This window comes from Centruroides vittatus, unplaced genomic scaffold, assembly GCF_030686945.1.
Source record: "Centruroides vittatus isolate TY-2023 unplaced genomic scaffold, ASM3068694v2 contig_1832, whole genome shotgun sequence".
In the NCBI taxonomy this organism is placed as follows: Eukaryota; Metazoa; Arthropoda; class Arachnida; order Scorpiones; family Buthidae; genus Centruroides; species Centruroides vittatus.
Window position 1 is genome coordinate 943795 of NW_027121128.1, and position 27080 is coordinate 970874.

The 27080-nt window shown below is 30.4% G+C and overlaps 2 protein-coding genes and 1 long non-coding RNA gene across 3 annotated transcripts in view; 2 read left to right on the top strand and 1 right to left on the bottom strand.

The window, feature by feature from the left end:
• The window catches only part of LOC136969961 (transmembrane protein 268), a 364695-nt gene that overhangs the window by 283788 nt on the left and 53827 nt on the right, over positions 1-27080 (top strand). The gene's annotated exons all lie outside the window — the stretch shown is intronic.
• On the top strand, positions 818-2847 carry LOC136969975 (uncharacterized). Its single transcript, XR_010879899.1, has 3 exons — positions 818-933; positions 2390-2627; positions 2700-2847. It is a non-coding gene; the product is annotated as an uncharacterized lncRNA (long non-coding RNA).
• Nup358 (Nucleoporin 358kD) overlaps positions 5909-27080 on the bottom strand; it is a 113192-nt gene continuing 92020 nt past the window's right edge. The window contains exons 27-35 of the mRNA XM_067264277.1: positions 25542-25700; positions 18773-19126; positions 18055-18261; positions 16741-16916; positions 15671-15761; positions 14011-14282; positions 11554-11805; positions 9604-9678; positions 5909-6082 (exon numbers count right to left, since the gene is read on the bottom strand). Coding sequence (XP_067120378.1) covers positions 6056-6082; positions 9604-9678; positions 11554-11805; positions 14011-14282; positions 15671-15761; positions 16741-16916; positions 18055-18261; positions 18773-19126; positions 25542-25700 — 1613 coding nt within the window. The 3' untranslated portion in view covers positions 5909-6055. The remainder of the gene's footprint in view (positions 6083-9603; positions 9679-11553; positions 11806-14010; positions 14283-15670; positions 15762-16740; positions 16917-18054; positions 18262-18772; positions 19127-25541; positions 25701-27080) is intronic.

Sequence of the window (27080 nt, forward strand, 5' to 3'; positions counted from 1 at the left end):
TTAAAGAAAATATAAAAATAATAATAGATTAAAAGAAAATACTTGGCTGTAGACTATAAGATACAAAATTCTCTTTCAAGGTTAATATAGAGAATTTACGCAGTTTAATTGCAAGATAAGTACGATTACAAGATTTTTACGTTTTTGGATTCAAGAAATGCAAAAAAAAATTCGGGGTTTTTCTGTGTGGGGGGCACGATTTTGTTCACGCTGTTTGAAGCTTATAACTCCCGTGCTTTTTGTCAAAAATTTCAGAAATTTGGCAGGGAGGTTTGTTTACTAAAAGGATTGATGCTATTAAATATTGGTGATTAAAGTTCAAAGGTGTGGGGAGATAAAGGGGGTCGTATCATATCTCGAATAGGGTCTAATTTAATGACTATTGTACTCGTTATTAGCATTTACAATTTGAAAAAACCCCATCTCTACCTTCAAAATTAAGCTTTTTGCCATTTTACAACAGTTTATTTAAAAATTTTTTATATTTTTAAGTATTATAACAGATGACGCTACCAAATGTTGCCGGGAAAGTTAAGCAACTCGTTGCTGGAGATTTTTCTTAATGCTGACATCTCTTCCTCGTGCTCTGAAACGTCAGCATGCAAAATTTGTGTTTCGACTGTAACATATCCCTCTAGACACTGTTGAATGAAAATACTTTAAGTTTAATGGCTAAAATTACTCTTAAATACATAAATTATATTGTTTTACACGAGTAAAGCATATAATCAATACTTATACTTTATTTAAACTTGCCGAAATATTTAGGAATATCTACTACAGTATATTTTTGAATTTCTTGACTTTCATAATTTTTTTTAGGATTTCAATCAGGAATTGGCGTTAATTCAATGCCTGATATATATGGAGCAATATTATTACAAATGGTTAAATTCGTTTCCAAGTTTTCGCCGCTTAAGTGAGAAACAAAAGGTATGTGCTTAGATGTTACTTCGACCATTCAGTCAGGGCCGGATTTACATAAGGGCATTTGGGGCCTGTGCCCAGGGCCCCCACAAAACTAAACATAATTTTTTTTAAACACAATTTTTTTCTATTACCGCGACAGCCTAGTGTGGTCTAATCATGAGGGCAACAGGCAGAGAAAACTAAACCCGGGGAAAAACCTATGAAACATCGGAAAATTTCGGGAAAAAATTTCATAGGTATTTTTCAGTTAAATTATATTTTATTGTGTAAAACTAATTATTTTATGTACATTTAAAATTAAGGTTATTGTAAACAAAATTTACAACTTCCTAGTTCAAATCTAATTTAAAGTACAGTATTTTGTGTAAATTTTCTAAATCATCAAATTTGCCTACTCTTAAAGGGGGGACCCCCACCGAATTTGTGCCCAGGGCCCCTGGATTGGTAAATCCGGCCCTGCATTCAGTTTATTATTAATTGATAATTGTCTTATCAATAATTAACTTTATTGATTGATAATATTTATGTTACCCCCATCGCAAATGCTTACGTCGTCATAACAAATATTAAAAAATTAATAACTAATATAAAGATAGCACTATACAAAGGCTAATAAATTTTCTACGCCTAAAATTACTGTTATATTTTGGTATAGCTTTTTATTTATTTATTTTTCCATTTTACAAAGATGAGAGACTAATTTAATTTAAACCGCATTATTTCACTTTACATTTTAATTAATTAAAATTTTAAACTGTAAAGAATTTTATTCGGGTGTTTTTCGCTATCTTGATCGTGACGAGGGATGTCGCTGTTTTATAAATTGGCGCTAGTATCGCGAGAGACGTTCACTGGTTGGTTGGTAGGTGGTGGCAACAGGATGTGTTGGCCAACCTTGTCCGGCAACACGTTTTGTGACGTCAAAATCGGCCAATAGACCACGTTTGGTAACAAAATCGTGTAGTGTTCTCCCTCACGTAATTCATTAATTCTTTTCATTTTTTTAAGGAAAAAGCTAATGTTCTGTAACACAAAGATAAAAGACGATTGCGGTGTTTCTTTTTGGTCAAAATTTTCTGAAATTTTGTGGGGAGGTTTGTGTATTAGCGGGATTGATTTATTAAATTTTGGTGGTTAACGTCTAGGTGGGAGGATAATGTGGGATCGGACGTAGTAAAGATTTCTCGTTATTAGCATTCACAATTTTGTAGAAAATTCATCTCCATGCCATTTTATAATAAAAATGTTTTTCAAATAAAATCTCAACAGATGGCGAAACAACTCTTTAGTAGTAAAATGAAAAATAGTCCAAATGTATTGGAATTTTATTGTAAGGGGGACATTTACAGAGAATTCTTAATTTCTTTTAAAATTTCACAATTTAAATGCTGTAATTAAAAATTTTTATACCGTATAAAGATTTTGCTTGTTAATCTCAATTTTTAAAAATTTTCTATAGGAATGTGTGAGATTGAAGTCACATGTACACGGTGCAATCATGCAACTCATCGAGAGATCTCTCTACGTTTACCGAACAATTAGACTACACAATTGTTTTCTAGGTAACACGAAGCCCATAGATATTCTCTTCGTAAATTTAATCAGAAGTTTGGCCGATTTTCGAGACGACATTAAAAACACCACAGAAAATATAAAAGAATTTTACGTTAAGAAACTCCAATTTACATTACAAGACGGTACTTTTATATTGTTTAACTTTTACAAATTTCCTTTGTAGACGTCACGTAAGCTATCCTCTTTATCCTTAGATGTGGTATTGAGGAACTCAAGTTTAAAAGTTCGAAAGACTTCACATAATATGCTGGAAAATATCGCTGATAAAGCATTAGAATTGATGAGAGAGAATTCCAGACCTTTACGCTTCGAAGGTAAAGAAAATGTTCGGAAAATTGAATCATTAAAGTAAGTATTCATTGCTCTTTCTTGTTTAACAAAGGGGCCTTCTTATGCCACATATTTAAATTTTCCCCCCAGTTTGTTTGATTATTCTTCGGATATTCCCGAAGATGATTATCCATATGATAATATCGACTTTACATTCATAGTTTAATGTAAAAAATCTCGTATTTTGTATATTCCTCCGCCGATTTTAATGAAATTCGCTTTACGGATTTTAATATTTTATGCGTAAGGTAAGCTTTTAATGTACTAAAGGATAAAAATAATTTAAAAATTAATACTGTATTCTTTTTGCTTTACAGTTGAATGGACTGCAGCGATAGTAAAAAGTTCGAGTGATGATTTCAGTTTTAATCAATTACAAAAATACTTTACAACAATTTTTATTCTGTTTTTAAAAGAAGAGAATAAATAGTTTTAATATGAAAAATCTGAGTTGTTGAATTCTTTATGAATCATTTTATCATATTGTTTATAAAATAATGGGAAATAAGTAATTTTGTTGAATTTCTCCCGTTTTCACTTCGATTTATGCACAATACAGCTAATTTCTAAATTTATAAACCTTGGCAACGCGGGTGTAACAAAGTATTCTCGCAGTAATTGTTACATTTTTGAAATTTACGATTTAATAACGTTGGGTTTGTGGTTAAAACCCATTTTAAGAATGCCCATTATCAGAATTCCACTTCTAACAAACCCGTACCAGAGTTGTTTGACTCATTCGCTCTTACACAAAAACCTGACTATAATCTGTACTTTGGTCACCCTTGCTGAGTCTCACACACATCGAAATTAATTCTTCTCTTTCCATGTCGATTTGTTCAATTTATAGAAATGGCAGCCCAATTGTTAATTTCCCATTGGAAGAGTAAATGTGTACCACGTGCGAAACATTGAAGTTGACAAACATTGGTATTTAACATTAATACTAATAATTCCAGCATTATTATTATTTTCGGTAAGCTGACTCGTGCCTACTTACGCTGCACGACTATAGTATACAACGAATCGTTCAGGTTGATTAATGTTAACGACGCAGATTTTTAATTGTTCTTTAGGGTAGATGTACCAGTTTTGGCCAGTGTACCAGTTCTGGCCAGAAAACAAATTTAACTTAAAAATATAATCACCACATATTCAGATCTGTCCAATGAAACAAACTTTTATTGTTAACTGTGTGACACAGTTAACAATAAAAGTTTGTTTCATTGGACAGATCTGAATATGTGGTGATTATATTTTTAAGTTAAATTTGTTTTCTGGCCAGAACTGGTACACTGGCCAAAACTGGTACATCTACCCTAGTAAGTTCAGAGCATCCTAGTGCCAGTCAGTGTGATGTTAGTTTGAAAAATGGCGTCGACCGAAAACGAAACCAAACAGATTCTGCTTTCAAATGATATAATACTTGACCTTCATATAGATCCCGAGATAAGTTAAAAATCTATCACCTGCTGTTAGCAATAAACGCATAATAGCTATGAATCAATAAACATATTGAAAAAAAATCTAAAATTAATATGCGCACGAGTATAAAATACCCATTCGATTATTTAAAAATCTTTATTTCAAGTATTCCTTTCTTGCTGTGTTTGTTGCATATCTAACATCTTCAAATTTTTTCTGATTTTAGAAAAAACTCTATAATTATTTTTTTGACGACTGGAAATAGGAATCACTCATTCTCGGAATAGTTTCTTCTTTGTAAAAAATTTCTTAACCAATAGGGACTGTCTTTCCTACTCCTGCTTTTAAATAGTAGTTCTGATAAAAATGTATTCTCCTGATCTTCGTCTACTATAGTCTGCGCAACAAAAGAGTAGACACGGGTCAGCCTGAGATGGAAGGATATGTCGGATGAAAAGAGACGTGTGATTAACGTTAGAATTAAAAGTTATCATAATTTAATCAAATTTGTACAAAAAATGTAAATAAATAAGTTAAAAAAACGTTTTAGAAACAAAAAAAAAAACCCGAAAGAGATAGCCCGAGCTGGAAAGGATGGAAGACGACACGGATCCTGAGTCGTGTCTACTCTTTCGCTGTGCAGACTATAGTTAGTTAGCAAAATAATTAAAGTCAAGCTGTTAAAACTGATGCAACACAAACAGGTCTAATGAACTGGTTTTCCGCCATGTTGCCGTTCGGCTTAACACGAAAACCAAGGTATGCACTTGTTGCATCCAGTACTCTAAGTAGTTCGCCATTTATCGCATCTACATAACTAACAGCATTTTACCACTGATATTTATATATATATATATATATAAACGGTCGGGAAAGTAAACAGAGAGGAAACTATAGCAATTGGTGAAAAAAATGCCCCCAAGACTTATCAAGGCCCCAAAGTCAAAAATGTAAATGTCCAGAAATGCAAAAACTTCGGGTTTTTAAAATATATGTATGGTTGTTAGTGTGGAGACACAATTTTTTCACCCACTTTGAAGCTTAACACGTTCTAATCCCATATTTTAAAGATTTCCTTATCATTTTTCTCAAGTGATGATAGGATTCAGATTGAGGAAATACGGTTAATTGTAGACATTTTTCTAAATAATTCTCAATATAAGTTAGCGTGTGATTCATTTACTACCGAGCACATACTTTTGGCGTTAAATACAATGCAAATTTCTGTTTCTGATGACCCAGTTTTTATGTAGCATACAAGGAATTTCAAGCAGTAAGTACATTTATTCCGATTAATATCTTGAGGTAGAATTCTTGAGATTCAAAATACGACTCAAATTCAAGAATCACTAAGACTATTTATTTAAATCAAAATTAAGTAAATTAATTTACTTATAGAACAAACATATGGAAAAACATTGACATCATCATGCAATGGAAAATGTGTGTATATATATATATATTTTTTTCCCCATTCTATTTGCATTGAAAATTAATGTACAACGGATGGAATAGTAATAGATCAGGTCACATTTGTTCTCATTTTTTATAATAATAATAAGTCTTAAAGGAGTCTTTGAAGTTGACGGTAGGAAGGGACACACATTTTATCAAAATTATTTACATGTTGATAAAATTTCAATTCTAGTTTTACTCATAAAAAAATTCTATTTTAATATATATATAATACAGAGATGTTATTCTATTTTGAGTCGATTCTCTTACATCCATTGCGTCTTGTCGCCTACAAATGTTAGAGAACTGAAACTTATCCTGACGATCACAGAAACTGATTTTAAGGCAACTCTTTTCCATGCTGCATCTGAAAATTGAATTTTCTCAGTTACAAAAATGAAATTTTAATACTGCATTAAAAAAACTCTTGTCAATTAAAACTCAAGTTTCAAAGTCAAAATTTTTTCATATCTATTTAATAAAAAGATGGCCTGAAATAGATCAATGGAAATTTTAACTCCTCCTCCTGTTAACCTACCAACATTCAATTTCTCATCAAATCAAAGAAAATTATGAAAAACTAAAATATTCATATAAAATAATTATTTTAAAATCATATCAAAGTATCTTACCCCCTCCAGCATTAAGCAACTTGAGAAAAAAACTAAACAGATACAATTATTCATAAAGTCTTCAAAATTGAATTTAAAAAAAAGTTTACTTTCCGGTTTACCTAATATATCTATTTAATGTCGTTTCTGCACTTGTCGATACTTGATTATCATTTATCAGCTCATTGTGTACTTCAAAGCTGTGGGAAAGACATTTTAAGGTTCAAGTGACTTGTTTACTTGTAAATAATTAAGTCTTATTTTTTTTTTTTTTTTTTTGCAATTTTGGGTGAAATGGCCAGCCAAATACCAGAAGAAGTACATATCCGGCATTGTATGCTTTTTGAGTTTCACAAGGGTGTCAAATGCAACAGTTGCTACCAAAAACATTTGCAATATTTATCCAAGTGCATTAGACGTTAGAAAACCACCTTTGGCATTTACGAAGTTCAGATCCTGTAATTTTGATCTTTCCAACTTGTATCAATCAGGAAAACCAACAACTTTAGACAATGACATGTTAAAGGCGGAAGTGGAAGCAAATCCATATCAGACAATCATGGAACTGTCAAACACTCTTAACAAACCTTGTTCCACCATCCAAGAACATTTGCAGCAGATTGGTAAAGTATGCAGAGCAGGCCCTGCATAATCGGTCCAAAGAAAACAAAGCTAACCGATTCACCACATGCAACTTAATGCTTCAACGGCACAATAGAAGTGTTTTTTGATTGCTTCATCACTGGCAATGAAAAATGGCTCCTCTATGATAATCCAAAATGCAAAAGGCAGTGGCTTGCTCGGAATGAATCGCCACGAAGTACTGCTAAGCCAGGTTTACATCCCAAAAAGGCACTTTTGTGTGTTTGGTGGAGTATTCGCAGAAACATTCATTTAGAAGTGCTGAAACCTGAAAAAACTGAATGCAGATCTTTACTGTGAACAATTGGATCAAGTAAATCAATGTTTAATTGAAAAGTGTCCAGCAATTGTCAACAGAAAAGGCATTATTCTGCAACACAATAAAGCAAGACCACACAGTGTAAGATGAACCCTGAAAAAAATTAATGAATTGGGGTGGGAGGTATTGCCTCACCCACCACACTCACCCGACATTGCACCATTGGATTTCCATTTATTCCGATCACTACAACACTTTCTACGTGACAAAAAATTTGAAAATTTGGATGATATCCGAAATGCCATCTCCAGATATTTTGCTCAAAAACCAATTGATTTTTCTCAATCCAGCATTGAAAATTTGCACACTAGATGGCAAAAAATTGTTGATAACGAGGGTGATTACATCATTGATTAAAAATGAAAACAAGCTAAAAATTTATTTGTTTGATTTTAATGTTAAAAAAAACGACATTACTTTCTGGTTGCCCTAATAATTAAAACTAACATTTTTTAAAATTGATTTGCATAAATATTGTAGTTCTTACTGAAATTGAACTTTTTCAGCCTAAAAATATTATTATAAATAATACACACAAAAAATTTAGTAATCCAACCCCGAGGTCTGATTACAGAGACTATTAGGCAAATTTCGATTAGATATAAAGTAATCTAGTGATGTCCTTTTGAGAAATTCAGTTCTAGAATGTACTTCTGTTATAATTTTAATATAAACTCAAGAAATGTAATAAAATAAATCCTATGTAATAAAATAAGTAATATTCAAGAAAAATTGATCTAGAAGATGGAGTATCATTAAGAATATCTCAAGCTGTGTTGTTCTCTATTATAAATACATGTAAACATTCTAAAACTTGTATTAGCTAGAATCATTTAATTTTTCATCCATTATTAAATTAAAAAATTTTTTCATTGATAAACAACTGGCATGTAGTCTCATTAATAGTACCTTCTCCCATGAAAAGCAATACAGTGGGTAATCAGTTAATGAACGTAATCTGTTCCAAGACTTTGTTCACTATCCAAATCGTTCGTTACCCAATTATCGATTTACCATAGGTTTTTTTATAGGAATTTGATTAATTCATTCTGGAGACCCCAAAAAATAATATATATATATATATACAATGGAACCTTGCTTAATGAGCACCTCACACAGCGTATTTTGCATAACAAGCAAAACAAATTGTAAAAATTTGCCTTACTTAACGAGCGATGTTTCGCATAATGAGTGATGAAGAGAGGGGAAGTACCAAATTGTGCACATGCTCTATCAGTCTGTGTTTAGTACTCCTTCCACTAACATCTTAGTGTTGCTTGTGATGACATATTTTTCCAAACTTTTGTTCACACATATTACTTATAAACATCAACCCCCATAGCCCATTATTGCTTTTGCAATTGCTTTTCTCTCTTCAGGATTTTTCAGAAGTAATTAATAGCATTGTAATTGTAGAGATCCCTAAGCCAATTAACATCAACCTGGTTTTCTTGCCATTCTAAGACCACTGTTCTGATATCCTCACACTTCTTCAAAAGAACTTTAATAGCAGATATTGACATTAATCCTGTTTTTCAGAAGAAGAAACTCTTGAATGAAGAACACCAAGAAACTTGCTGAGTTTCTTGGTGTTCTTCATTCAAGAGTTCTTGGCATTCTTCTGTCGTCAGATCCATTTCAGGTTCCATTATGAGCTATTCAATGTTCTTTATTTCTCAGGTGTGATTTTTGTTATTCCTTTAGCTGCTTGAGTCTTCTTCATTATACTGTATCTTTCTTAGATAAGATTGAACTGTGGCCTGCTGTAGACCTGTTCAAGCCATACTGCCCAGCAACATCAGACATCTTCTGCCCACTCTCTACCATTGCTATTATACTCTCACCGTTTGAAAATAAAAACCGATGCAAAACTTAACAAGTGCCTGCCCAACAGTCTCACAAATACTATAAAAGAATTGTTTCTGTCAGAAAAATAAAAGGCTGAAATTACTAAGGAGAGTTTCAAAGTTCAGAGGAATACTATTTGATCAGTATATATCGGGTTGCACGTTGAGTTGACGTCTCCTGTGCTCTGAAAAGTTTTGAATTGTTGCCTGAAGACAAGGGAAGACCAATCGGTATTCATTATCTGAACATAAAAATCTTTCGCAAAAGTGTTCGTTATCCGAACTGTTCATTAACTGATCACCCACTGTATTATATTTAGCATTTTCGAACTAAGAATATAATTTTAAAATTGATGTAGAAATATATTTTGATTTAATTAAAACATGTCTATTATGCTACCACATTTTATGCAAACTTATTTTTTCTATTTGAAAATAGCATTAATGTAATTAAATGAAGTTAAAAAACCTGAATGAGATGCCGAAACATAGATTCCTCATCTTCTTCCTCTACTATTTCTGATTCAATTGCCATGTGCTTTCCCTAGAAAACAAAGTTCTTTAAGTATAGTTTAAATATATGACAAAAACCATAAAGTTGTCAGAAAGATATTAAACATGTTAAATTTTATTACAAAGTCACCATGCATTCTCATATATTTTTTTCATTTTCTCAAGTAAAATGTTTCTGACTTCTTTTGAAGACAGATCCAAAACATTTTTAAGTTTATTTAACCTTATCTATTTCAATTACTGTTGTAACACATTTAGCATCACTATCCTCTGAATCAAGACACAGAAAGATGTATTAAGAAACAAGGAATAATCTTTAAGAAACAGGAAATGATTTAGTTATGCAATCCTGATATTTACTGTACCAAAATTTGTTGTCATTTATTGCTACTGACCATATGCATTGTCATTCTTCGATCTTTCCCATCAAAATTTGCAAACATTTCTAAGTCTCTAAACCAGTGATTCTCAACTACTGTGCCAGGGCACTTTAGTGTGCTGCAAGATTTTTGAAGTGTGCCACCACTGCAAATACCCATACATAAGTGATGTCAGACAAGTAGTTCAATTAGTTCTACCCTATCTAGGCCATGTTTGGAAATTGTAACAGGTGTTACCGGTAACTGCTGGTAGTTACCAAGGCATTTAAAAATCACTGTTATGACATCACCGGTTGTCTTTCAGTACTTACCAAAGTAACCATGTGTGCCGCCAAATTTTTAATTATTAAAAGTGTACCGTGACAAAAAAAATGGTTGAGAATCACTGCTCTAAACTATTGCATCATTTGATTGCTCACAGCATGTGTTCTCCCCAAGATCTAGCTGGATACTGCAAAATCAAGAACGATTCAGAAACACCCAAGCAACAAAGCACCATTGCCAAAACTTCATTTTGCTAATTTGTAGGTTCTCATTGCATTTTTATCCAATTTGCAACAAAATGCAATGTTTATTACAATGACATTAATTTACTCAATACAAACATCTCTAATATAATTGTGTATAACCGACAAAGAACAGGTAAATTTCTATGATGATAATTATCTTAATCAATTAGTGTTTCCACCAGGCTGATTTTAAATTCAAGGTCTGGATTGATTATTAAATTTGTCTGGTTTTCGTAGAAATTGTGAAATTATGATAAAACAAATTAAATTTATAAAAATATTTGTGAGTATTTTGCAAATATTAGGTTTGTACCAACAAAAGTCCCTAACTGGTTTAAAACTGGCATGTTCATTGTTCAGTTGTTGACTGTAAAATGACATTGCACATGTTTCATATAGTTTCCTACAATGCACATGTATCCTAATTTTAAAATGTCCAGGTCAGCAATTTTAAAAAGGTGGCAACACTATAATCAATTTTTGCACACACATCTTTATGAATACTGAACAAAATGTTTAAATCGAATGTTAAAAAGTTGATAAGCAATATAATACTGTAAACCTGCTACTTTACAATTCCTGTTATTATAAATGTATGGACCGTTGTATTTAAATGTCATATATTTTTGTTGATTATCTTCATGTGGCATTTCATACTTTAAGTGTTACTTCTGAAATATAATTTTACTTTATAATGCCGATCCCATGGGAAATAAGACAGTTTGTTTATTAGTGGTTTGTACAGAAAAAGAAAGTAAGTTGAGAGTTTACTGTACTTACTATATATGTAAAAATGAAAAACTTCAGTGTAACACTCACACACACAATTATTCAATAGGAAAAAACAAAGACTATAGCAATTTACCTTAAAATTTTACTTTAAAAAGCTGTTAATGCAATAATAATTTAATTAATTTATCAAATTACTATTAGTGTTAAATTTCTGTTGTTTTTATTGATATACTTTAAATTTAATTTCAAAAATAAAACCAATATATCAAAATTAGATGTACTTACTTCTTCAAATATTTTTACAAACTCCTTCAATGCATTTATTGAACTAAAGAGAGCACAGAAATGTCTTTTACATGGAGGCTCCACACTTATGTCTATAGCTGCCCAGAAGGCACGAGTTTTTTCGTGCCTCAGACATGTCTGTACGGCAATGGCATGATCACATTTTAAGTCTTGTTCGTCATCGTACATTTGAATTCTCGCACCATAAATTGTATCGTCATAGAGTATACGAAGAATTCCCATTCCCAATGGCTACAAAAATTAAGTAAATAAATCATTTATTACATGATATATTAATGTGTTGATATGTACAAAATAAGTATCATTTTTTATGTAGGAAGTCTAGAAAGACGAGTATAAAAACAGTCTGTTATGAGAATATAGGGTATTAGCATGAAGAAACAAACAGTCAAGAGTAATAAGACAGCTTTATAAACAAAGAGCTGGTCAATCTTTTTTGTAGCTGAGGTAAACAGTGTGCATAATGTGTCTTTCAGAATTTGTAAGAGACAAGTTACAAAACTTGTCTGATTATAAACAATATCTATGGGCAACTTGAACAAATGAAGTCATGTGAAAAGTATAAAAATTTATTTTAAATGGTGACAATTGCCTACCTTTAAACCAGGGATATCCAACTTTTTTGTTTCTCTGGGCCACATTGGAAGAAGTTATGTAGTTTTGGGCCACAAGTATATTATATATACTTGTGACCCAATCCTTAAATATACAAGTTTATTTAAGGATTAACATGTATAGATTATAGTAATAAGTATTAAAACTTTATCATGAAAAAGGATATTTAAAAAAATTACTTCTACAGACACTTTCAATTTTTACTTAGATATAGATAAATTCATTTATTATAAAGGAGACAAATGAAAATTTATTTGAAAAACACAAATATTTGTTTTATTTGGGTCTCTAATTAATAAAAAAATGACAAAACACCATTTTAAAGTGCATTTTTATTCAACTAATATATTTATAAATAATATGTAGCCCAAAAAGTAGCCAATGCGCCAAATGATATTTTTTTATGTCAAACTAAAAAAAGGATAGCCAAATTTTGCAACGCTGGAAGGAATACTAAATAAAGCTGGAATTGGGACTCAAAGGATTATAGACTCAAATGCGAGGAAAGGAGAGAAAGGACAAAAGATAAAGAAGTGAGGAAAGTTGGAAAATTATGGATAAATATTTGCATAACAGAAGGTCTATTTAACCTTTCTCTTCTTTCCCCAAATTTGGGTCTATAATTCTTTGAGTCACAATTCCAGCTTTATTTAGTATCCCTTCCTCATTCACACATTTCCAAGTATTTGAAAATATTTCTTTTCCACTCAAAAATAAAATATGTATAAACGTTTATGGCTTTGTGAAACTTCTCTTTTTGAGTTTATGCTGTTGAAATAAATAAAAAAGTAAATACATGTTTATTGGGCTGCATGCAGCCCGTGGGCTGGACACTTCTGCTTGAAACTAAATTTGTTACTTTATTATAGGTCAAAACAAACCAGTTGATTATAAAATTTAGGCTTCAGTTATATGTATAACTTCACTAATCATAAAAAAATTCATTTCTTAAAATCTTAATCATTTTCTTAAATACAATGTTTTATATGTATAATTGTTGTTTATTAATAACTTAAATTTTCAAAGCAGAAATTTAAAAAAAATTAATTCACATAAATTATATTTACATATGATTTGAATTTATCATATTTGATTTATGTTATCTACAATTAGTTATATTTATTCTAATAAATAGTGTGCTTACTTTTTTTAGCTTGCAACAGTAATATTCACTAAAAAGTGCTTACCATTAGAGGGAAACTGTTAAATACAACTCCAATTATTCAAACTGATTCATTTTGCAATGATTTAGATAAGTGAATTAACATGTAAAGAATGAAATTACGGAGTAGAAGCACACTATTGTAAATGTACTGTATTTATTCATCAATGTGCAAGTAGTTTCCTAATCATTTGGATCTGTCACAGCAAATAGAGAATTTGCATTGTGATGTCAGTGGGAGAAAGAAAAGAAGGCAAAGGGTAGTACAGATTCTCGGTCATTCAGTTAAATGGCATTTAGATGATTGAATTTCTACTATATTTCTATTGTTTGGGAATTGGTTGCAACTATTAATGGAATAGATCCAGTATCTTTTTTCATTATTATTACTCAAGCAATAATGCAACACTCAACATACTTGCACTTATTTCAATACATGGTAAGAGTGATAATGCTGAACAGAATGTGCAACTTTCAGTTTACAATAAGCCTTATGTTCCTCTAATAGACAGTATAATTATTATTGGAGAGACTGTCTATAACTTTTTTCATCTTCTAGCTGTGCTTTTATTAGAATAAATACAGTAAATACGACAAATCATGTCAAGCTTAAAAACAATGTAATTTTTCTGCATGACTTTAAAAATTAAGAAGCCTACCTTATATTCTTTCGATTCATTATCAAGTTCAGATAAGGTTACTCTTTTTTCAAACATAATTAAATCATCATCGTCGTCGTCATCATCATCATCGTTGTTGTCGTCTTCATTATCCTTTCCATCATGACTGCTTCCTTCATTATTTTCTTCATTTTGTATTTTATTAACATCAACATTAATATTTTCTTGAGTCCTTTGAGATAAAATCTTATCTAGCACAGATTTATTTACTGTACAGCTTGATGTATCATCATCTTTTTTATCAGACTGAACTGAAATATTAACAATTTTACTTAAGAAATATAACGGATAACTAACATAATTATAATTCATTCTGATATTTTTTCTCAGGAAAACTATTTATCAAAATACTTTAAAAGCACAATTTAATAAATGATCACAATGAAAAACAAATATATAAAAAGAAACATTATTCTGGAAATTATCATTGTTCAAAAATAGAAAATGTATTTAGTATACTGTTAGAAAACTTAGTTTTTAATTTACCAATTATTTTAATATCTAAATCAGCCTAATAAAAGATAATAAGAGAAATTATCACCAATTATCTATAACACATTGTATCCTACAAAATATCCTAAACCTATATTAATATACATGTGACCGAAGGGTCGGTATCTCCTTGGTACCTTGTCAGGACTGACACCACCATGAAGCTGAGACGGCATGTTGATTTGGTCATGTGAGCGGCTGTGTACACAGCTAATTATCAGTAGATGAAAATGTGTTATTTTCATCTACTGATAATTAAATCATGCCAGAAAATATCCTGATTTCTGTGAAGGATTCTTCATATAGGTAAAACAAACAACCTTTGTTCAAGATATAATTTATATATTTGATCTGACATCCAAAAGTAATTTGACTGACAAATTTTTACAATGAATTTCAAGTATCTTTACTTGATTCTGATTAGTTTCAATGTGATATCATTTTTAAAAATGTTCATAAATAAACTGATGAACATTTGAATCATATTCTTATAAATCTGTATATTATTCAATACATAGTTGAAACTCCAAATTTACAGGAGTTACATTCTGCAAAACTGATAAATATGGAAGTAGCAACTACAGAAAAGTAAACTACATTAAAAATATACATATAACTGAAAAATAGAAAACATTTTCATATGAAAAAACTTTGTGACATTTCTAATCTTTCTCTTTTTTTTTAAACTAAATATTTTCAAACCTATACTTATTAACTACATGTTCGTTTATCTGATCATCTAAAATACATTAAAATTGACATAAATACCAAGAATTTGTTGTGTTTTTTTTAAATTAATATTTATAGAGATTCATCTGTCCTCACTGTTATAAAAAAAATTTTCCAAATATAAGAACAAGAGGACCATTAAAACAATTTTTACAGACCAAAAAAAATTTATCTGCATTCATACATTTTTCAATCTTATTTTATAACCAATAAGCTCTAAGAATAATGGAAAATGTTTAATCTAATACAATCTACAATTAGTTCAGCTACTAGACATTTGATTAGTATTAATGTGTCATAATTTAAGCTTATGAGGAAAAATTCTTTTTATTTTGTTTAAAATGTAATTATATCTCGTTTTATCTTTATTTTCATGTGTCTTTTGTTTTCTCATAATAATTTAATATTGAATACATACCTGGATCAATTTGATCTGTCTGTGAGCTTGATGTTAGTAACTTTTTACATTCTTCAAATTTTTCTTTAAATTGTTGCAATGTTTCTTGAGTCTAAACAGTAAAGTACCAATTTAAAATAAATAAATATTGTATTTAGAATATAATTTTAATGTATATATTATAGTTATAAAATTAATAATAATACAATATTACATACAATAATACATCATCTATGTAATTTTTTTATTTCTTTTAAAAGTGAATATCACACAGACAGTGAGAATTCTCAATGTTCACATTTAAATTATGTATATTTAAAATAATCTGCAGCAATCATGCTTATTTGTAAAGTGCTACAAAAGGCTAACATGACAGATCACAGTTTCTGATTTTCTTTTTCTGACAATGTCATTATTAGAAATGCATAACATTATTTCTTACTATTACAAATAAATAAATAATGTATGTTCTAGATCAGCGAGTCTCAACCACCTTAGCTCTGCGATCCCCAAATAGTAAATATAAGTAAAATTAATATTTCACGACCCCCCTCCCAAAGGAATAACAACAGTAAGCCTTACTATTACTAATTGAATTTTGACTGTAATTATAGATATCATTTTTTTTTTAATTATTATATGATCACATTGCACTAATTTTATACATTAAGAAAATACCAACAGTATAAAAAATGTAATACAACTATTCCTATTATTTTATGTTGCTGCCTTTATAGCGATGGATGTATACATGCATGTATGATGTGTACATACATGAGCAATTTACAAGTTCGAACTTGATGTGTATGTGCTCTTTGTAATTTGATCTCTTTGTATAATACTCGCTGTGAGAGCATGTTTGAGAGCATATGGATGCAACCCCCCTTTAATATCAACGTGACCACCAAGGGGGTCGTGCCCCCAGATTGAGAAACACTGTTCTAGATGAAGCAACTCATAGGCATTATTGCATTGTTTTTCATGATTTAAATTGTGCAAGATGTTTTCAAACATTATCCTTGAATTAATTAAGGAGTTGCTATGTATCACTTTAGAAGTATTTTGCAAATGAATGAAAAATTTTAACTTACTTTAAACCTAATAGCAAAGAATTCCTTCATAGGTTGACCTTCTGCATAATCTATTGTCTTCCAACAGAGAGCATTGTTTGAAGTGGACATTGGATTCATTTCTAAATCAGGCTGAATGTAATGATTGCAAGCAATCTTGTGCACTTGTTCACGTCTTAAGATAAGTCTGAACCTACCTAGAAAATCAGGTCAAAATATATTTTATTATTTATTTTGAATAAATTAAAATTAGTATTACATATAAAGAACAACAAAAACTACTAATAAAAAACAAATTTTAGTCAAACTGAAAAATAATTTAAGACATCAAAAATCTCTCTCTCACATTATTTTTTTTCCAACTGAATACAATATATCCTGATTTATTCATTGTATTTAATCAAAATTAACAATAAATGACATATAAAATGGCTACACTAATAAGTATCTAAACAACTCTAATCTTATCTGACTGGAGAACAGTTAACAGTATATACATAGTTACTTTTCTAATTTAAAAACTATTATATACTCACAACACAATCAAATAATTTAAGATATGGAGATAAAACATGTTTATGCTCAATGTAATTTTGCAAATTTGGACATCTGTAATGCTTTTTCATAAAATTTTGATGTCAAAAAGCCTCAAAAAACAGATATGAAAACTTAATAAATCCAGATAAAGCTATACAGAATTTCTTTCAACCATGCTCAATCCAGTAATAAATAAAATGCTCATGACATGTTTTTAATCTGAGAAATGTTCAAAGAAGTATTGCACATCTGTGAATTAAGTAAAAATATATTTAGTAAACAAAAAAAAAAAAATATTCTAGAGCTAATAAGCGTGTTCCAAACTGCAGCTAAAAATTTGTACTGTAGAGAAGTGACAGTAGAGCTTCTACAAAATTCATTACTTAGAGTATATAATTAGAGATGTATAAACATAATTCCAACAAATTAGATCTAAACTTTGTCATTGAAAATAAAAAAAAAGTATTATTTGAAAACTAAACAGAAAATTCTTTTGTCAACTGATCAATATATGCAATAATCCAAACAAAAATATCTATTGGGATGCAATTTTTAAATTGAAATTGTTAATCTGTCCATCTGTTGTCTGTCCTTCATTAATTTCAAAAATAAATTTAATTAGATGACAACTGAGATCAGATATGGAAAACTTAGTGGCCAGAGACCCAAACTGACAAGAAGTCATGCAATTTTTTTAAAATTAAAAGACAATTAACAATTGCAGTCCAGCTGCAACATAAATAACAGCTTGTTTAGATTATAATTTTATTTTTTCTATGTATGAAGAAAAACGCTTACATTTTTCTTTGTGCTTGAGAATTTTGAAATCTCCAATTCCACGCTCTTTCCACTGTTGTTTAGTAAAATCATATCGATAAAGCTTAGCACGATGTAGGAAAATGGGTATCTCGTCTTCTTCACCTGTCTTAACTTCAACTAATTCGGGTAATGGAATAACAGGTTTAAACTGCACATCTGCATTATCTTCGACTTGATCTGATTCATCTGAAATACATTAATTATATATATATATAACAAAATACAAAATAAATGTATATTTTATTTTATCTTATAAATATTATATCACATATTAAGAAAACATATTAGAAGAAATCACTTTATTGAATAAAAAATATTTTCAAATATGTAATTTCTTCTTATAAAACACATTAGTTGCTATGTTATATTACACATACAAACTAAATTACACTTTTATAAGAATCTAACATTATATTATTAAATATAACAAACAGGTATCCATTACTTAATTTGGTTTTACTTAACATGGAATTTGATTAACGCGTGAAATTAATTATGGCAATTCCTTTATATATGCAGCAGAAGTTTAATTAAAGTGGATTTACCAGCTGTCTTTACTTAACATAGACACCATATTTGATTAAGGAGATTTTGATATACGTGATAGCATCAAGGGATTAACTGCATTAATCAAGGGGATACCTGTATTTGAAAACGTCAATAATTTAAACTAGATTTCAAAAATTAATTTTCTTACTTTCTTTATTATCTGCCGTACTTTGCACAAATAATGGTTTTCCAGCATCAGAAAACACAAATGATTCAGTTTTTGAATTATTTGAAATTAAAAATGAAGAGCCTTCTGAAGCAATATTTTGAAACGATAATTGAGAGATTTTGTTGGAACCAAAAACAAATTTTGATTCATTATTGTCCAAATTATCATTTGTTGTAGATTGTACTTCTTTGCATTCTTCGAGATTATCGCTTAATTTGGAATCAGGACTTTGAAAATCCGCAACAGAATCGCTCTTCTCTTTATTGACATTTTTTATTTCATTATTTGCTAGTAACTCTGCTTTTGATTTTCCAGAATCCAAGGGACTTGACTCTGAGGATTAAAGGTAATAATAAATTATTTAAAATTTTTAAATAAAATTATTAAATCTTTCAAAATATTATATGAATAATTAAATATGAAATTTGATAAAAAATTACATTAAGCTGCATATAGATAAAATAATTCGTCTCAGTAGTTGTACTAAATAATTACATATTTTATTAGTAAAGTTACACATTTTAACTACAGTAGAGCATCGATTATCCGACCCCCGATTAACTGACTTATCAGTTAACCGACCGCGTTCTAGTCGGCAAATTCAAATGTCTGCTAGTGATGTGGCGCTACAATATTTGGTTATGTCTTGGCTACTTTAATACTATTTTTGTTAAATTTTTGCATGTTTTAGCTGGCAGCACTGGCTCGACCATGAAAGGGAGGCTAGTATTTAAACCAGGCCTAATACACTATACTAATAATGTATTTTTTCATACTTTTCGGTTATCTGACTTTTCAGTTATCCGACCAACCCCAGACCCCAATTAAGTCAAATAATCGATGCTCTACTGTAGTTTAAAGTAAAATTTGTGGGTATGTATAATTTTTAATCAATGATGATGATGATATTACAAAGGTTATATTTTCATTTACTTTTCTAAAATTATCATATATTATGTTAAAAAAAATTAATTGATATTTAATTTGAGTATAATGAATCCTTCTACAGATTAACTGCCAGAAAACATTATGTAAAACTGTGTGTGTTTATACAGGGTGTATCAGTACAGCAGTTACAAACTTTCAGGAGAGATAGAGTACACCTAGACGATGGGAAATCACATACCAATGCATGGTTGGAAATGCTTTCCTGGCACGATAGTGATGACACAAAACACAAGAAAAAAAAAAACATGAACAGGGTGAGAAAACATGTTTATTATTCTTAGTACAACAAAAATGTTCGGACGACTTTGGCTGGTGTATGCAATGTTTTCTCACCCTGTTCATGTTTTTTTTTTCTTGTGTTTTGTGTCATCACTATTGTGCCAGGAAAGCATTTCCAACCATGCATTGGTATGTGATTTCCCATCGTCTAGGTGTACTCTCTCTCTCCTGAAAGTTTGTAACCACTGTACTGATACACCATGTATATTTGTACATATCTATGCGTAATACATATAAAAAACAACTTAACTTAATTATTATATTTTAAAGAACCACAGAACCTGTGCAATTATCAATAACTTTGCATAAAATCATACAATATTAAGCACCATTAAATGTTATATTGCTGTTTATGTATGAAGATGGCATAGTTTTTGAATACTTAAAAAACGGAATATATATATATTTAATATAAAATTAAATATTGACAATTTCCAGTAATAATGAGTAAAAAATTTTGCATTTAAAATATTATCTCAGAATTTGGCCCCAAAGAGGCTATTTTGTTGTTGTTAATAGACTGCCTGAATAAAAGAAAATATTGATGGAATTTATATATTTGCTCCTACTTTAAGTGTAAGCTAAGCTGCTATGTTCACACCCATACCAGAAAATATTAAAAACATTGCATTGACTATATTGTTACAAGATATCACAGTACTGCTGTGAAGAATACGAATTCAGATCTCATCCAAACTCTCAATTAATTAGGTTCAGGTGGGGACACTATTTCCTATCTTCATTGACTCAATAAGTTTAGCCATTATTACAAATACAGTAGAGCTTCATTTATCTGAATCAATTGGGGACTGGGGTTGTTTGGATAACTGATTATGTACGAAAAAATATATTAACCTATTCGATGTTGAAACTTTTTTCAGTTGCGTGTCGCTTCTAGTTACATTTTCGTCGATTTTAAGCCTAACGAAAATTTTTATAATAATAATAGAGGCTATTGTATCATTAAAAATTATTTCTTTATTTTGTACAAACAAAATAAGTACAGTAGAGCATCGATTATCTGACTTAATTGGGGTCTGGGGTTGGTCGGATAACTGAAAAGTCGAATAACCGAAAAGTATGAAAAAATACATTATTAGTATAGTGTATTAGGCCTGGTTTAAATACTAGCCTCCCTTTCATGGTCGAGCCAGTGCTGCCAGCTAAAACATGCAAAAATTTAACAAAAATAATATTAAAGTAGCCAAGACATAACCAAATATTGTAGCACCACATCACTAGAGGACATTTGAATTTGCCAACTAGAACACAGTCGGTTAATCGGGGGGGTCGGATAATCGATGCTCTACTGTATATTGAAAAATATAAAAACAAAAAAATTATACTTTAGAAGTTAATCTAGTATCAAAAATGTTCGATTCGGCACGACACAGTCAGACTGAAAAGCTTTCGGTTAACCGACGTTTTGGTTGACCAGCTTTCGGATAAACAACGCTCTACTGTAATTAGTAACTATGATGATAATCACAGCCTTTCAGAGAAAATGCAAGGCCTGGGCAACTAATATTTTAGGGGAATTGCATGGATATGAAGAAAGGGGCGAGGCCTTTGACGTCATTGGTTGTGCTAGCACATGTTTGCTAGAGTTCTGCTCTCGCAAAGCTGTAGTTTGCAATGGCTCTTAGTATTGTAAAACACTGTTAGCACAGAACTGACTGAACAGGCCTCATTCTCTGCTTTTATGTCCTTTTTGCTGGGGATGGGACTCAGAGATGAAGGAAGGGGTAACTTTTGAGTGTGGGTGTGTGTAGTGATTGGCCAGAAGAACATCCCCTCCAACTTGGGGTTCATCAGGGTGATATACTTCTATCCAATCAGGGACTGGCTCTATCTCTCAATCCTCTCTGACCCCTCCTACAGAAATTTAAATTTAGTTTTATAAATGTTAAAATTTAGCAAATCGCTTTGCCTTCTCCTATATTTTTGTCTAACATATTGAGTTGCCAAGTTGAGGCCCCTAATATTGCGAGGCCTGGGGCAGTTGCCCGTCCTGTCCCCCTCTGATTAGCACTGATGATAATCGTAATGGCAAAAATGAGATCAATCATTTGGCACCTAGCTTAATACCTGCCTCAAATCAACAAATAAATCAGAAAATATTAAAAATTTCTGTCCTAACAAAATTAATAAGGATATTAAATATGGTTTATGTTTTATATTTTACTTCAAAAAATGAACAGCAGCAGAATTTTATATCGCTATTAGGCCTTGGAACAGAAAACAACTTCAAAATAAGTGAGAATAGTAATTCCAAGCAAGAAAAAAAGTGACTAAACAGTGACTGAAATAAAATTAGTTGGACATGATGAAATACATTATATGTAAGAAGTTGAGTCCAAACGTTATTTTATGTTTGTGGGTTTTGTTTTATCTGACATTAAAATTTAGTTTGAGAATGTTTTCTTCTGTTTAAATGACAGTAACTTATTTTCATTAGTAACTAATAGTAATTATGAATAAAGCAATCATAATTTGTAATTATGACCAGAAAATACCACAAATTGAGCTTCCAGCTACTGGCAACAGTGCATAATTAGAACTAATGCTCACACAGGGTCTAGACGTTTGTGTGCATTTATCACCTATTTGCACATGACCCATTTCTCGCTTCTCCATAAACAGTGCCGCAATTGTAAATTCTGCTCTAAAAAGTTCGTTTTCACATGCTTTTCCTTTTTCTCCTGTTTGCACAAATGCAGCCTTACAGCATCTCTGGCAAAACCAAAACTTGGGAATTTAAAGTTTCACTTTTGACTGCGTAGCATCCAATTCAGTTGATCAAAATTAGCAAAAGGCATCGTTAATTATCCTTTGCTATATCTGTATATTTTGATCTATTCTTTATTTGGTTTCTTTATTTTTTGTAGAACATAACCGTAGGCTAATAAGCACTGGATCAGTCAGCCAATTCAGTAAACACAAGAGGCATCTATTAGAAGATAAAAAACGCAGAAGGCACGTCTCTCTTAAAAAAAAAATTGAGAGAAAATTCACCTATATATTTACCGTTCTTTCCAATGAGTAACTTTTACAAATTAAAATTTTTAATTGGTTAAAACTATTAATTAGAAAACGTTTTCAGAGTTGTTGATTTTTTAAACTCAAATCAAGACATTTCATTAAATAAAAAATCCAAAAACAAAATGCATAACTTTCCCGGCAAAAACACGACAACGTAATAGAACAAATTTTAAATTAGTTTGCGGCACCATCCATTATGAGATTTTGTTAAAAAACAACTTTTATTAATAATTACAAAACTATGAATAGTTTAATTTTGAGGTAGAGACAAGTTTTATATAAAATTATACATGCTAATAACGAGTGAAATCTTCGTGAAGTCTGACTCAAGTTATGATGTGTGATCCCTTTCTAACTTCTCACTCCTCGATCTATAACCACCAAAATTTAATTGCATCAATGCTCTTTATATACAAGCTACTGCACCAAATTTCGTTTCTTAATCATTACCCCTATCCTGAATTTATTTATTTGACATTTTTGAATTTGATGTCTCAAAACCCAGCAATTTGCAAAAAACTTGGAGGATCAAATTTGACACAATTCCAATATTTTCCCATGTTATATACATAACAAGCTGAGAAAGTAAAACACTGCTTTTATTTATTATTCATCAATAAATCCTGTAATCTGTTGCAAAGCTATAAATTTATTAAATTGTCCCTTAATAAACTTTCCAAATTTTATAAAATATTAAACAAACTTGAAAAAAATTTGATCAGTAATTTTGTTACACTATCAAAATTATTAAAACAAAAACTGAAAAATGACCAACAAGCATAATTTAAAACATTATTAAAACACTATCATTTTTTACACTTGGTTTTCATTTTTAGACTGGTTTATTAACACCTGCTCTCAAATTGAAGGCATGAAGGTTAATTGTGAGGGGCTCAGAAGGAATTAAAATACCATACTTCAAAAAATATTCTGTCAACATTAGACTGTGCATGCTCAAATTTATGATATTGTATAACTAACATTTTTAAGTCCTCAGAAGTCATGTAATAACATGAAGTTTTCAACGTACAACAAGAGAAAGACATTATGGACATTGCAATTTAAGTATTTAAACATTAATTAATGAAGTAACATGTGACAGCTTGGTGTCACAAAAATGTCATTGCCCATAACAGTGAGAAACAGTGATATATCGCCGAAATAATTATCGCAATATACTGTGTAATAAATATTTCAAATTAACATTTTTCCTAGAAACTTAATATATTAATTAATAAATTAAACATATTTTTAATTCTTCAAGTTCATTATTATTATTATTATTCAGAATTTGAAGAATTACAAATAATTTTAGGTTTTAAAATGTAAGAAAAATGGAATTGACAATAGGCAAGTTTTTTTAACTATTTGAATAAGAAACTACTTAAATTACCTTCTTTGATATATTTCTGGAGAAATTTTTAATATTAAAAATATCATACAATTGAACAAAGATGATTACATTCTGACTAAAGATAGAAAAAGGGTGTAGTATAGATTGCCCCCTACGGAATTTTGGGACTTTGAGTATATATTTGAACTCAGGGGACCTAGACGAGTTCAATGATACCCTACTTTTGGACTGGAGACAAAAAATAAGAAAGTTATCATACTTTTTCCAGCAATCGCACGATGTTCGGGAGTTGCGTCACTCTGTCTGCTAAGCCTATCACGTGTTTAACAAGCAGTCCGGCAATTCAGCCATATATACCTTCAACAGAGGCATATGTTGAACCATGAACACACAGATTGTCTGCAGTTTGAGTTAAATCCTTTTCGCACACCCTCGTGCTCCTCGACCTCGGGGGCTACGGCCCTTCAGCCTCGCTATTGCTTGCAGACGGCTAGTACTACGAGCCGACTGCGCTATTGCGATCGAGAGTTGCGATGCTTGAACAAAAGGAAAAAAAAGAAACTGGCATTCGACTGTTCGTGCTCCCGACGGACTCCCCCCGGGAGGGGATCCGCTGACAGGCCGCCAATTGTTTAACATCACTAGTTATTGATTCACGGTAGTTCTTGAATAAAAGAAAAAAAAAGAAAGTGGTGTTTGACTGTTCGTGCAAGTTCTTGCCTTTCAGAGTGCTTTTTTAAAATTTGTTTGCAGACTTTACCATGAGATGGTAGTAACTACGGTGCCGTCTGCATGAAAGCATTAAAAAAGTATGATAACTTTCTTATTTTTTGTCTCTGGTCCAAAAGTAGGGTGTCGTTGAACTCGTCTCGGTCCTGAGTTCAAATATATACTCAGTCCCGAAATTCCATAGGGTGCAATCTATACTATCCCCTAGAAAAATATTTATTGTAAATATGTTTATGTATGAATTTGATATACATATGGAATTATCATCTTAATCAGTTCAATTAAATTATTCAAGTAGTTAGTTGTAAAAGTTTTTATGACTAAAATTTTACATACAAAATATAAATTTGATTTACTTACATGCAATATTTTTAAGGTATATAATAATATACTCACTAGATCTTGTTGAGTCATCAGAATCATCATCAGAATCTAAACATCCTCTGCATCCAGGACAAGGTGGTTTATTTTCATATAAATAAAATGTAGAAGGAAGTAATAATTCTAGTGCTTTACTCTCTTGTTCAGGTGTAGGTTTTGTTTCATAAGTAATTGCTAGCAAAGGAAAATTCAATTTGTTTTCTAACAAAATTATGGAAAAATGTATATCACTAAATATAAAATTCTAATTTAAATTTAATAAAATACAGAGAACAAGGATTACTACTTATTTAAAAGTGGATCAAACAATTTATTATAGTTCCTTTTCATGTGATCTAATTATGATTTTAAAAAAAATGCAGAATATTTATAGATACATTTTAAAATATTTACAAGGTTTCATTTTATAAATTTATCAAACTAATTAGCTGCAATTCTTTTGAAAATAATTTAAAAAACAAATTTTATAGTACATTATTTGTTTTAAATGTTGAAATTTTGAACTTCAACTGAAATAATTCTTTCAAACTAATGAAATAAATAATTAAAAAAATAATCATTTTTGAATTTTGAAAAAAGCAATTAATCAAGTGACTTTTAAATTATACAAATTCCTCGAATTTCACAATTGTGAAAATCCTTTGACATACCTTCTCTGCACATGTAAAATTTCACCATGTATGTTCTTTAGTTTACGAGATATTGTTTTGTTTACAGAACAATATCTTGTAAACAATATCAATTTCAAGAGCTCCCATAGAGACCTACAAACTTTACAATAGTCTGGGATAATGTGAAATAAGTTCAGCTGGAAATAAATGACAGGAAGTGTGTATCTCAGAAGAACTAGCAAATGAAATAAAATAAAACTGAAAATGTTTAAATTGTTTTAGTTCATAGTACTCCAGGCTAGCATGGGGTATTATCAAGAAAGACATTGTTGTTGTTGTTGTCGTCATAGACAAGCATTCAATGTCATAGCAACTTGCAGCCCAAGTCATTTTTGATGATGTCAGTTTATTAAAAATAACATCAGAGTAAAAAATCAATGCCTTATGCCTGTGATTATGGGTTAATATATATTGCATTTTTCACAATTAATGTTTTATGTTCATTTTAATGATTATAAAATTATTGAAAATAATATAATTGCTCAAAATTTAATTAATGATACACCACATCAATTATCACAATTTATGTAACATTTAATAATTTATCCTTTCAACAGTGGAACAGTCAGATGTGGCGCTATCACTTAGTTGTGGAGAAGAAATGTGGGAAATTTTTAAAGTATTTTTTTTTACGCATTTTTTTTCTCATTACCATTTTGGAAAAAGATTTTGTAATCAGTTATGTCTAGTAAAGAAAAGTCTTTTTTTATTGTTGTATAATTCATTTTTATGTGAATTTTTTTCCCGCGGTAGTTTTTGGCGATACCCCCAAAAGAATTTAGTGAATATATATGTCCCTCACCACTGCCATATGATTGCCCTTGACGAATATATTCATCGCTCACTGCTGAGTGGTTAATAATTAAGCATACAATCCATGCTC